The 14,317-nt window shown below is 39.7% G+C and overlaps 1 protein-coding gene across 1 annotated transcript; it reads right to left on the minus strand.

Annotated features, from left to right (window-relative positions):
* Nucleotides 1-2,383: 2,383 nt before the first annotated feature.
* On the minus strand, nucleotides 2,384-6,922 carry LOC110948977 (endothelin receptor type B-like). Its single transcript, XM_022190769.2, has 7 exons — nucleotides 5,713-6,922; nucleotides 5,500-5,612; nucleotides 5,105-5,309; nucleotides 4,695-4,835; nucleotides 4,473-4,606; nucleotides 4,275-4,383; nucleotides 2,384-3,633 (listed from the first exon to the last, which is right to left on the minus strand). Exons 1-7 carry the CDS (start codon nucleotides 6,253-6,255, stop codon nucleotides 3,463-3,465), a joined length of 1,416 nt encoding a protein of 471 aa, XP_022046461.2. The 5' UTR covers nucleotides 6,256-6,922; the 3' UTR covers nucleotides 2,384-3,462.
* Nucleotides 6,923-14,317: the final 7,395 nt, after the last annotated feature.

Genomic DNA, 14,317 nt, shown 5'->3' on the forward strand with positions numbered 1-14,317 from the left:
AAGGGAGACACTGCACATGTGACAGTTAGTGTGGTGGAGGCATCAAACCTGCTGTGGATGTCAAGAGATCCTCACTAGAGGTGGGCAGCTGTCTTTGAGTCACCGACAATCAACAGCATAATTTATACAACCTCACCTGTATCATCTTTTTTGTTTCCTTCTGTGAAATTTCATTTGAAAAGCCATGCCAATGGGATCAATATTAAAGGACTCTCTATCAAAATATGGCATTTGTCTAAACTTCAGTGTCTGGATGCATCCCAGAACGTACACATCCTCTGGTGGGGTGCTTTAAAAAAAAAAGAGCTATAGATAGCTCAAAGCAGAATCAAATCAAGACTTCACATCTACAAACTGTAAAAGAACCGCTCCTCCACAAAGCAATGTCAAGAGGCTTGCCACATGAAAGCAGAAGTTGTCTAAAGAGTTGCGGGAAGTACTGACAAAGTTTATGAAGAAAAAAGTAAATGTGTTTTTAATCCTCAGCAGCACGTGCAACAATGAGGGAGCCTGAGCGCTTAGATATGCCACCCCGGGGGCAGGCTCTATACTTAAGGCTTACAACAGCCTCATTATCTCCCTCAACTCACATCAGATCCTAGCAGCAGTTTGTCACAGGCAGGCTCCTCTCTGCCAGTAGGCATCAGACCAATCCTCCTGCAACACTACTGTACATAATTGCCATATGGACAGCATTTTGAGCCAGACTGAAGACTAAAAAGCCCTCCAGGCAGATTCCCCAGATAACTAAATGAATATTTTATCTCATTTCCATCTAATTTGCACCGCATTATTATACAGAACTGAAATTTTTAATTAATTGATAGAACAGATCAAACACAGGTTTACACTTTGATTTTCGGGGGCTGTTATTTTGATAATTTGCATGACTTTTTTCCCATGCCAAGCTTTTTAATCTCTTCGAATTTCAGCATCTCTATATAGAAGCGCTATAATAAAACATACAGCAAATTAATAACTGTCACCGCACATGAAATGCCTGTCTTGGTTGTGTGAGCAGTTCCAGTGAGGAGTCCTTTTACCTGCCACCCCACTGATTAATTAATTTCACACTGTTTAATTAAATCCACAGTCTGGGGAGTCTGGGCAGCACCGTGGGGAGCCGTATTTGAGCCTTGTGTGCACAGAGATTACTAAAGAAGGTCTGAGACTCCTGCTCTCTCGCTGGTGTTGACACTGACGTCACCCTCCTCTGGATACCAGAGCCTGATTGTGTCAGTGTCATCCGGCAGTTGTGAGCTTTTACTACTGGGGATATGATAGCACGGCACCATTTGTTGATTATCTGCTGGCATTTACATTAACAAAGGAGAGCTGGACATTGACAGGAGCGTCTGATGAAGTGTGCAGTGGCAATATGCAAAGTTTACATTCCCCTGAAGTCAGTTGACAATACAAATACAAATTAGAGCCATCAAAATTGTCATAAAAAGGGGGGTAATTTGAAATGGAAAACACAGCTTTAACATAAAATAAGGGAAAGTAGGAGAACCCCAAAAGGACTGATACGAAAATAAATAAGTGGACCACATTCTAGATCAAAAACAGTACAAATTGGCTTCTGCGTAAATGAGCATATTGAACTCCCATATCCTGTCCAGCGCTGTTGTATCCAACAGTAAAAGCCTCAGAGACGCCGTCTCTCTCATGTCAGAACAGAAAGAGGTGCACGAATGTGTGAGCACAGCAGGCAATATGACTGTGTGGGCTGGAAAGCATGCACGTTACTTTCTCTGTTCTCTTGAAACATATTTTTGGCATCTCTAATCACAAACAAACACATTTTGAGTCAGATGGCAAACATTTGTCTCAACAGTGCAACTTAAAAATAAGGTGACATTTAAAGGTTGCATGATTTTAAGGAAGAAATAAACCATTTTGTGGACTGTAATGTATGTACACTCCTAAAATGGATGTGTCCCCCTTACAGCCTAAAATTAATTCTAACTCTGATTTGCTTGATCTAGTGTTTATGCACTGAGGATAGTTGTTTGATGATGTGATTGAACTGTTTGCTGGTTTGATGTGATGTGATGTGGAACCAGAAATTCCTTGTGCTGTGTATTTGATGTGGCAGGAACTATTAGAGCAGCAATCACTTGAAAAACTCTAGTGTGTCTGCCGCTGATAAAGAAAAAGTCCTGATACAAAACAAAAACGCGTTTTCATGCAATGAGGTTTTTATGACACAATTTAAGTGAAGTGTATTTTTTTGTGATTCCTTTTTTAAAAAATAAGGAAAGAACTGTCAAAAGTGTAGACTTTCACCAAGACTTAAATAAAGTACATATTTTACACAGTAACAGTACATGCTTTTAATGATTAATTAGGTCAATATAAAATGGTTTCCTAGAAATGTTTATTTGCTTTTAATAAAACATCATAAAGTCATAAATCCTTTTTACATTTTCTTGATGCATCGCAAACATCACAAGCATCTGCCCACTTTTTTCAAACAAACTCCTCTTTTTTTTTTTTAACAAACAGCTGACTTCACTGAGATGACAGAAACTTTTAATAGGCATTCCGGCGCATCAAGACATTTTTCGCAGGCTGATACAGCATTAGCTGGAAGAAACAGCGCTCTATTTGTGCTTTCCTTGTCCTGTGACAGGAAGACCTATCAGGTGCCCCCCCCAACACTCCTCTCCACCCCCCTCCTCCATTCCTCTCTCTCCTCCTGACCTCATTCTGTCATCTTCGTTTTCCTTCTTCCCCACTCTCAGGTCTTTTATAAAGTGTCTCCATGCATTACACATTTAACAATGCATTAAAAATAGGCCACCATCAATCAGTCATTCAGTGGCGGAGACAGAATCTACTTGTGGCACCCAATTTGATATGTTTCTCAAGGTTCAAGGGGGAAAAAGGGAACTCTTAAGATGCTGTGTGTATTCGTAAGAAAGTTAACAGAGATGAAAATAACATAACATAAAACTGGTGCCTCATAAAACCCGCCGTAATAATTTAGAATTCCCATTTGCTTGATTTCCAGCAGCACGGTGTCTTCCTAGAATCCAGAAGCAGAATTAAAATAATATATATGCAGGCGGTGAGCTGTGACAAGATTTCTGTTGATGGCTGCCAGGTTAACATCATGCCCAAAACAGTGATTTGAGAACTGTGATGCATGATACAGGATAGGTACTAGGTAAAAATCTGATGTAATGGTTGGGAGTGAGTCAAGCCTCAAGGGCAAATAGTCTGAACAGTCTGACTCCAGGTTGCTCATGCCAAAGCAGATGTTCGACTGACGACAGCATTACAAAAGACAGAGCTCCGAGTTATTCAGAAGGTACTTTACATTATTAGAATGGCATGTCAAGGTTGCGGAGCACCTGACAGAGCGGCTTCGGTAGTTGTTTTGATAGCCGAAGCCGCTGAACAAAAAGATATTGACAGTCTCAGAAAGTAGTGTTACAGTTCCAACGTGAGTTTGTGCTAACACACTAAGGTGTTCTCCTTCCCAGGAAGAGGTGTGGCTGTCTGCTTGTGAGCTTTGATGTTGCCGCTCTGCTCTGAGGCTTGATCCTGCATTCTGGACTTCAAAACAGACTGCGCCTCGTCATGGGTAACAGCTTGAAGAGGTAGACACCAACTGAACAGACATGCCTGAAGGACCACACACGAAATTCAGACAGAGGACAACTCATATTTCCCATCAGTCTTACAGAAAACAGCGCATACAGTAAAGCAATTTTGCTTGTGTTGTTCTTACAATGATCCGCAGATAGCTCTGTTGCAAGTGTCAGTATTGGGTTTTCTTTTAATCGAAACTTAAAGCAAGAAGTATATGACTATATACATGAATATTACATTAAAACCAGGGAGAGAGTAGTTCTTCGTGCATTGGGGTGTGAAAATAAACCCTCGTGTTAGCCAAAACAAATAAAAGAATGTTTTAGATATCTTCTTCTGAGCGTGTAATGCAATAAAGGCTTTTAAATTTCTTCCCTTTTAAATTGCCCCAAAGCTATGTTTTCTTCTTCCTCATAACACGTCACTTTGATTCAGTGACCAACTGTCTGGTATACTGCCAAGTGTCTGTTTTTTTCTTCTTCTCCTGATGATGTTTTTTCCAGACCATTTTCACTTATTACCGCCTCGGGTCATCACTTGCTGCAGTCTGACTATTTTACAGACGTGACTCCATATGTCCTTAATGACGCACGTGATAGCTCATCCAGTCTGCACCGCAATGCTTTCAGCATGAACCAGATTAATTTAAAAATTTATAGGAGAGAAAGGCTCACCTTAAAACATCTCTTGAATTTTCTGCTGACGATGTACAGGGCAATCGGGTTGATGCAGGAGTTTAGAGATGCCATGTTAATGCCGAAATAGTCAAGAACAAGGAAGGCGCTGAAAACAAGCACACATTAAGTAAATGGCACAAAAGCTTATGGGCTGGGTAATGAACAACAAAAAGCTGCTTTATTCTTTATCCTCACCTCAGCAGCTTACACCGATTTGGATCTTTCTCATCATATATGGTTGATTTTAATATTCTGCTGAGGTAAAGAGGAAACCAGCAGATTGCAAAGACGATCACCAGGCAGAAGACAGTTTTTGCGACTTCTCGTCTCTGCAAAAGACAAAATAAAATTCACAAAATCATTGATGGGATAGATGCTATAGTGCTGCAAAAAAGATGTAGAAGTTGATCTTGTAACCTGCTTGATGTGGTCGCTTAAGGTGTTTTCGGTGTTTCTCAGCATTTTCCGAGTCATGAGTGTGTAGAAGATGGCAGTCCAAAGCAGAGGCATGCAAAAGTAGAAACCAAAGAGCCACCAGTCCTTTACAGCTTTGTAATGCTGTTGAGGAAACATGACGATCTGTCAGTGATGTGTATGATGAGCAGCGGTTGCTATGATACAGTGTCCATTAATCAATATTTGATACACGCATAGGGCATCAGCAAGAATGTACTTCACATCTGTTGGCTTAAGTTAGGAGAAACAATATTACATCTAATATTCATTTCATTTCCTTACAACAGTTTAAACATCAGCGTATAAATAGATAATTTACTCAAACACATGTTGATCTGTCAGTTGCTTTTGGTCGACACAAACTGAATTACCTTCATGAACTGCGAAGTTTGCTTAGGATGAAGCAGACATATCCTGAGATGCTTTTCTTTATAGTCCATTGTTATCATATCAAAGCCGACAACTTCAGGGACAGCCAGCAGGATGGAAATAACCCATATCAGAGTTATTTCGATTGCTGTCCACACTGAAACCCATACGCCTTTGATTTGATTCCAGGATACTACGGCCCGGTATCTGCAAAATCAATGAGAAAATGTTATGGCTTGAGGAAGTTTTGTTGTCTGCAACAATGATGCATTCTCCAGTTAAAGAACGTTTCAAGGGCTAATGCTAAACAAATCTGTCTGCCCGATGAAGTGCAGATAAAAAAGCAGCAAACGCTATTTTCTTGGAGGGCACAGGACAGTGCTGCTCGTCTCCTTACCTGTCAACGCTTAAAGCACATAAGCTCAACACAGTAATTCCAACTGAGGTTTTTTGTATGAAAGGGACGAGTTTGCATAGCACCAAACCGAAGGGCCAATCTTCTGCCAGGAGCTGCAACAAAGACAAAGAGGACAAAAAGAAAAATCAAGCAAAGATTGAAGTTTTAAAATAGATAGAGTGCAGAGAAACAGTGTAAGTGCAAGTAACTCACCCTGTAAGCGTTGATTGGAATGTCTATCACAATGTGGATTAGATCCCCCAGTGCAAGACTCGCAATGAGAATGTTAGGTCCACTTCTCATGCATTTGTTTGCATGTATGATTTTAAGTAGGGCTGAATTCCCCACTATTCCAACAACAAACACAAGCAGAGAGACCATAATATTGATATATTTGAAGGTGTCTTTGATTCCAGCTGACTGCAGGCACATAGGAGGGTGAGATGTTTTTGGTCCTTCTTCTTGGGGCGGATGAATTGAACTGCTGGAGTTCTCTTGTTCCAGTGTTAAAAGAGCACGGGAGGCTGTTTCGGAGACTTCAGTTACAAGGAATGGCTCTGAATTGTGATGGCTGGCCTCACCTCTGATGAGAATATTTCCCAAACACAGAATCAGAGTCACGGTCCACATTGTTGATGATTTCCCCCTAAAAAGCCGTGAAATGTTTTTTGCCAACTCTGGATTGAAAATGAAAATTGCAATAATTAGCACAGCAGCTTTGCCTTTGACATTTACAGTGAAACATTTAGGTTTCATTTAAGTACAAAAGAAAAGGAGAAATCCACGAATAGCCTTGATACAGTGTGATAGAATGAATTATGCCGGCTTACCTTCAGATGTGCACGTACAACTCTGAGTGATGTGAGTCTCTTCAAGACCTAAAAAACAGATTGTATGTTCAACACAAAGAGCTTATCTTTGTTGCTGTGTCTGCTGTAAATGATAGAACCCAGCTGAGGGAAATCAGGGTTTTATAGACTAAGGTATTGTTGTCAGCATTAGTCATCGATCTGTCAGTAGTGTCTGTAATTACTTCCCTTGATGCATCACTCTGAATGAAAGGACGGTGTTGAAGCGTATTGTCTGTTATCACAGAGTGAGGTAATTTTATAGGCTTCAGTAGGGATATTATGCTACAGTGTTTCTCCCTCTTTTTCCTAAAATTTTGCCATTATCTTGTTTGACATAAAGGTTCCTCAGAAAACTCTAAATGTAGCAAAATGTCTATTTTAGTGAAGTGAGAGATTTTCTTTGCTCAGAGCCACAAAGCCTCCAACACTCTATCACACTCTATCAAGTCATTGTTAATGAATGTAATGGGAAATGAAAAACTCTCTTCTGCAGCTATATGACATTTTGGATGCACGTGAGGCTGATGCACAACTACTGGCAGGCACTTGAACAATAACCCAAAAAAAAGTGATACAAATGGAACTGAACAATATTCAGTGAGTTTCCTCATGAGATTTTAGCTTCAGTTGACATATCACGTTTTCAAAACATGAGTCAGTCTCCGTCCTACCAGAAAGCTACTGCCTCTGCATCTCCAGAGAGTCCCAGAGAAGGTGACTTCTTCCCCCTCGACGGTTTTAATGACAACCTGAAGAGCCCGGAGGAGCGCGAGGCATGTGACGATGAGAAGGATCCCATTGTTAATAACACATCCGACATCTACTCCGGCTCCCTTTTGATCGCTCAGATCTGTGCCTCACTGCTGACAAATGACCTTGGAAAGCTCTGTGCTGGCATGTCTCCACGAGAAGCAGAGATTAAGAAAAGTGAGCTGCTAATGGAAAACTATGACAACTGCTCACAGCTGGGGTGGCTGCATGCTCGACATTAATGCAACTTTTTTATTTCATTTCCATGTAGGTCAGTGGAGATGCTGAAATACACCATCTATAAAAAACAAACTAATTTGCAGCCGCCGCACTGAAAGCCTGATAAACCCGACGAGTAACATCCTCTTATATTTACTGACCATCTCGCACTTTTATGCAGTTGTTACTATGTTTTACCCACATTTAGGTGAAAGTGGTTAAAAAGCTTTTCGGTGTGCAAACTAAACATTTGCAGCACTTTCGTTTGAAAACTGGATTTTGGGGGGTTTATTACAGCTTGCAATCAGTACCTCTCATGTATGTGGATGTGAAATGTTATTCAGTCTCAACGCTTGAGTTATTTTAGTGCCTTTAGGAGAAAAATAACAGAGAATCCTAACATTCAGTGGCATATGGAAGCAACTAAGATTATACCGTATGATGTAGCTATAAATTAGTCAGCCCTAATTGGCGTTACCTTTCAGACTTATTTGTTTTTCAATCAGCAAACTAACAATCCATAATTTACATACAACCATGCATGTGGTGAGCAGAATGTACTTGAACTCCACTAATCAATATGTATGATATTAACATTGCAGTTAATAGCTAAGTGTACTTTGGCTTTTTGCCAACTTTAGTGCCTTACTTTGAGTTGATTAAGAGCAAAACAAAACTGCAAGTAGTGTGGGTTTCTTTGTCTACTGACCAGAAGCATTGCTTGTGATGACCCCAGATTATTGCAGATACTGCTCCATGTCTGCTGAATGTGCCACAGGCAACATTTGCTAACACATTATCCAACTGTGATACACATTGTGAGAGACACTATGAAATGGTACTATGTACGAAAAACGTCCCTTTTTCAGCTTGTTGAGGTTCCTCTGACCCCAAAAGATCTTAAAAAATATCCTTGAAATAGATGAATAAAGTTGCTCCAGTGAGGCATTGCTCGGAATTCTTTTTCTTCCGTCTGGGCTGCTCTGAGCAGTCCAGTCTCACCAGAGTTCATGGAGGTTCACGTGTCGAATGGAAGATTAATTACCGTGAGTAGCACTCAAACACAGACAGATTGGGAGAGGGTGGAGCAGAGCCTCTCTTTCAGCTGTCAAGGTAAGCTATGTCATCAGTTTGGGTGCGAACAGGTCACCTTTTCCTGCCCTCTCTTACCTCTCATGACTTAGACATCTGTCAAATTCCTAATTATTTCTCTCTCATGTAGTTCAAAAGGAAATTGAAGAGCCCCCGTTGTTGTAGGCAGAGGTGAACATGGACACTGGCTCTGATTCTTTGGAAGTAAGCTGTAAAAATAAATGTGCAATGCAAAATCAAGTTATTTTTTTAAAATCCACTGATGTGAACTAAGTATATTTACCCGAATCAATTTCAGTTTTCATTTTGGTGCTGTTTCATGTTACTCACTACATTTAAAGTCAAATTTAGCTTTTTTATCCAAATTGTTTGACAGTTTTATTTATTGAATTCTTTCTTTCTTGTGAATTCCTTATATAAAATATAATCAAGAAATAAGGAATGATGTGTTATTTCAAACATAGATATTCAGCTGCATGTAAAATTAGGTTGCTAGAATTAGCTCCAACACCATTAAAGTGCAACCTATAAATACATGTATTAAAAATTATAATACAATAATACAACATGGGGAAATGAGTAAATCTGTAGAATTAATTACATTATTTTCGCTTTGATGTAATATATAGCCATACAACACCTAGGAGCTTTTAGCAAAATGGGGAGGTGTTTTTTTTTTTTTTTAATTTTGCCATTTTCATTAACCTTTTCTAATGTGATATCACAAAGTGCATATAAATCACAGCTTGTGTTAGAATTAGACTAATATATCCTCCAGGCAGATGTGACAATATTGTTATCAGGTTGCCTGTTAGTAGATACACTACTGTTCAAAAGATTGGGGTCATTTAGAAATGTCCTTATTTTTGAAAGAAAAGCACATTTTTAATGAAGATAACATTAATCAGAAATACAATTTAGACATTGTTAATGTAGTTAATGACTATTCTAGCTGGAAACGGCTGATTTTTAATGGAATATCTCCATAGGGGTACAGAGGAACATTTCCAGCAACCATCACTCCTGTGTTCTAATGCTACATTGTGTTAGCTAATGGTGTTGAAAGGCTAATTGATGATTAGAAAACCCTTGTGCAATTGACCCTTTGCTAAGCCCCTCCCACAAATGGCTACTGTCCAATCCTACCTTAGCAACTGTAACTAGGCACAAGAGGTCTGTCAAGCTTTCAGCAGAAGACAATATGCCGAAGCAATGTGCGTACGGTACTTGCAAGTCCGACACTCGTTATCCGCAAAGCTTGGAGGGTGGTGTTGAGAACATGCAAACTCCATGTAGAAAGATCCCAGGCTCAGGCCGGGACTCGAACCAGGCATCTTCTTGCTGCAAGGCGAAAGTGCTAGCCACTACTCCACTGTGCAGCCCTACTTTTCTCCTTTGTATGTATTCTCTAAGAACAAGCTGCATGCTAAATCAAATATTTGAGATCAATTGGTGATTGTCAAGCACCTAACTGTCAATGAGAGAAGTCTAGCAAAGTAGTAGCTGAAAATATCTTAAACAAAACTGAACACATCATGCTCGTAAATATGAATGAATGTTAAAGTTTTCTTATTTTCACACAGCCTCAGAGTGTCACACATGATTGCAAAGATGAATTAACTTCACAAGTGAAGAGTAGTAATATATAACAGAGATCCATTTTAGGGGGAAAGTATGCTCTCAGGTTGAATTCAACATTCAATATCCCAAACAGAAGGTCAGATAAATATCTCTAAAAACCCAAGTCTGATGGATTTTTGCATTAAAAAACTTGAGAGATCGTGACTATTAGTTCTGGTATCAGATCTGCAGCAGTGGGTTTAAACACTGTCAGATAAGACGGAGCATCTTTGCATAAAATCACCCTTTTTTCTCTACAGGGGCAAGAATCATCAAATAGTGTATTTATGTAGATTATACATGTAGGTTATGTGGCAGACATTTAACAATCGATACAAGTCTGATTTTCTTATGGTCACTTCAGGAGACTACAAATGAAAATTCGACTAGGAGGGAGTATGATGCACCTGTGACTCTTCCTCGCTTCATAGCATAGAAGCCAGAGCCAAAACAAACTCCTCATGTTGAAAAGGTACTGTCGACTTAGTCCAGTGCCTGGAAATGACAGTGATGGCCTTTTTTCATTTCCCCACAGTAATAGCAGCTTGTGGAGTCTATAACATCAGAGGTGGAGAGGTGATTGTGAATCTGTTTTTTTTTTTTTTTTTTGCTGCATGCTCCAGAGGCTGAATCTAAAAAGGATGTTCATCTTTCTCACTGTGACTATTGCCAGCAGCTCTGTCAGCACCTCACATACAGCGAACCGCCTAAAAATGAAACCCACTTCGAGAGGGCGTGAGTGGTTTGTTTTTATTGAAGATCAATTCATTAGAAATAATGACTGTTCAGATAACCTTCACAGAATGACAGAATCACCTCTGTTTCTGTGTGGAAAGAAAGGGTTCGCAGCCGAGGAGCACTGCAAGTGAAAGGAAATTTGTAGTGTCGAATTTCTGTTATTCGGCTCTTTTGTTGTGAGCGAGCAAAACAAATGAGAAAATGAGGAGAAAGTGGCACATAAGGATTGAGATGGAAAGATTGATGTGAACCCCCATGCACCCGTCATGATCGAAGAGGAGAAGAAAGCTGCTAGAGAAAAGGCAAAGGGGAGGTAAATAACATGCCCACCCTGTTCCTTCCTCTGTTTCTTTTATGTTTGTATGGTGAATTGGCTGCTGGCTACCTACAAGCAACTGTATATAATGATATTCATTGGTACAGTACTGCATGAAATAAAGCAGCTCCACTTCTTTTAGTGCTTACTGTAGCAGGAAATATGAGGTGGCACCTGAGTTTTCTTGTATTGTACGTTTTCCCACTTCTGCAGAAAATAACTTGTCCATTTTCTCATGTAGGCATTGGCAACTCCAGAGATAACCTAAAAAGTGGAACTTGTATGAAGATTTACCTAAGCGCGCAAGCTGGAGTGTTGTCGAGACAAATTAGTACAGATGATGATGTTAAATATGCAGTCTTTTATGTGTCTCATGATGGATAGATGGATATTCTCCTTTGTTGGCTCTGGTTCTATTGAAATCAAACAGAAAACCTGTGACAGGCTGTCAAACAGGATTCCTTACATCAATGATGAGCAGCGGATTCCTCAGATAAATATCAAAAATACTACTGGCATGTTTGCACTACAAGGAAGAGACGGATGCAGCACCAAAGCCAGGTAAGCTTATGCTTTTTTAATGACGTTGCTGTTTTTGTGGTCTCTTTCCGAAACCATTTTAAGTGTTTGATCTTCTGTCAAGAAAAGCCAGAAAAAGAAAAAAAGGATATCACTGAAAGCTTCCAAAAAACAGAAGGTCAGACACGAGTGTTGAGCCAATTGTATTTACCACTAACATAATAAATAACGTGGTTATTTTGTGTCACAGCTAAAAGGAGTAATTGAGAAGTGGCGAATGTTTTTTCACCTTGCGACCAAATGGAACCAGTAATGCTTTGTGTCCTTTTAAGCAGTGCGCAAAGTGGACAATCAAGGACTGGGTCAAAGTACGAATGAGAGGCTAGATTTGTTCCCTTTGATAAAAGGTTTGCACAGCGTTAATGATCCTTAATAGACAAAGTTATCCTTCTGGGAAAGCAGCCATTATAATATCCTCTGCAGACGCCGCTGACTTCACTTATATAATCTTGGAGGACAAGGACACAGCGCCCAGCATCAAAGACGTTTTCAGAAAATAAAGGCCCACTTCACACGCGACCATCCCAATGGAATGATATGGTAATTGTTACTCCATAAAAGTTATAACTGTAATTTGAATAAAGGTCTTGCTAAAATAAGGCCTTGAAGGAACTGTCTGACATTTTGAGAAATACGCGTATTCACTTTGTGGTGGAAAATTACAGACTGGTGACAAATTAAAGGGAGAACCACCATAAATTATCAGTAAGGTGTTCAGCCATTACAAGCTGCTTGGCATGGATTCTGCAGGTTTCTCCACTGTGCTTTCACATAGGTTTCATCTCATTTGATGCTCTGATTGCAGTCTGATCAATGCTTTTTTTTAAGGCTAATATCTGGAATTTTTTTTTCAAAAATCTGATGATTTGTCAGCTGATGATACTTAAGTTGAACATAAAGCTTGTAATCTCCACATGAATCCCTTAAATTAGCTTTTTATCTTGAAAGAATTGTGATTGGCATACACTGAGGGGAAGACTTAAGTTGAAAAATCAACTTGTCAGTGCTCTCTGGGTGTAAATCTATGTAATGGTGACACAGTTTCTAAATTAGGCTACCTCAAACCTAGTTTAGCATTTCTGTACTGCAGTGGTGGAAAGTAATTACATACATTTGCTCAAGTCCTGCACTTCCTGCAAGTACAAGTATCTGTACATATATTACTTGAGTATTTCCATTTGATGCTTATACTTCCACTCCCCTACATTTCAGTGAAATATTGTGCTTTTCACAACATCTCGAAACCTAAAACAGATTTGTGTTCCATATCTTTGTTTTAGTCTCTTTCCTCCTTCGTTAATCATCTCATGGATCCTCAGAATTAGCCGCTGTGCCTGTGCATAAATCTGTGTACAAAGCAGTTCTACCTGCAGCAGCTACAACGGTAACATGCAGTTTATGCAGGTATGCTTCAGTATGAGTAATCTAATATGGAATATATAATAATATATCAGTCAGACAGACCAAAACTTAACTTTTTCTGATAATACTTGCACACGTAAGTCGTATTTTTCATGCAGGATTTGACTTTATACATTATTATATTGGTACTGTTGCTTGAGGATCTCAATGCTTCTTCCACCACTGACTGTAGTTGCTGCTCTATATCTGTAAAGAGGTGCTGAACCTTTCAAAAGCATCTTCCTTTAAACTGCCACCTGTCTGTAGATGAGAAGATTGATATCACTCTATAGATGCTGCCATGTCTATATGACCAATATGCAGCCACCTTGTTTGGCAAAAGCTGGAAAAAGGGTGTAACTTGAGCCTGGCTCTGTCTGAAGGTGGCAAAACTTGCAGCCAGGACAATAGATCTAGTGTATAACCCTCCATTAAACACAAACAGAGCCTTAGAGGTAGCTGTATTTTGTTCCCTCCCAGCACAGCCAACTGTCTATCAGTCTTGAAGATAGCTAAGAAAACTAGCTGCTGCCTGTGTAGCACATTTAACAAGTAAATATGACAGGGATGTCAGTCCTCTCCTGTAATTCTAAGTCTGAAAGGGAATAAATGCATTTCTTAAAATGTAAAATTATTCATTTGAATCAAATATAAATGTGACTAGATGTGAAAACCCCATTAAAATGTAGCTTTGGTATCCACAACCTCATAAGCCCTCTTGGATTTCTTAGGAGACTTTTTGACTGGCTGTATCACTTAATCTCTGCGGGATGTTTAAAGGTTGAATCTGACCACCGGTGGAGGTTTCTGCTTCACTGAGACTGGGGATTTGAGGAGATGCGGGAATTGGTTTTATTTTGACCCATATGTACATAACCTTCCCTTCAAGCTTCTCACCTTTATCCCGAGGCCACACAGCAGTGTGTGCGCACACACTCAGAGGAACGCATGTGTGTCACCTTCACACGAGGCAAACAGCGTGCACTTCACTGTGAGGTCAAAGCTTATAAGATAAATGCACTATAATGTGTGCACACTCCGATCTGATGTGTTTTTCTTCTGCAGGAAAAATATAAGAGGCTCCATTATAAACAGTAGGCAGCAAATTATAGCAGTCATTAATGGCAATCACTATGTGCACAAGAAAAAAAGAACACATTTGAGAAAAGGACAATGTGTTATTTTTCTTTTAAAGCAGCTCATTTATCCAGAGAGCCATGACAAGCCAGGGCACGGCGTTCTCGAGAGATAT

The sequence above is a fragment of the Acanthochromis polyacanthus genome, chromosome 14 (genome assembly GCF_021347895.1).
Source record: "Acanthochromis polyacanthus isolate Apoly-LR-REF ecotype Palm Island chromosome 14, KAUST_Apoly_ChrSc, whole genome shotgun sequence".
Classification (NCBI taxonomy): Eukaryota; Metazoa; Chordata; class Actinopteri; family Pomacentridae; genus Acanthochromis; species Acanthochromis polyacanthus.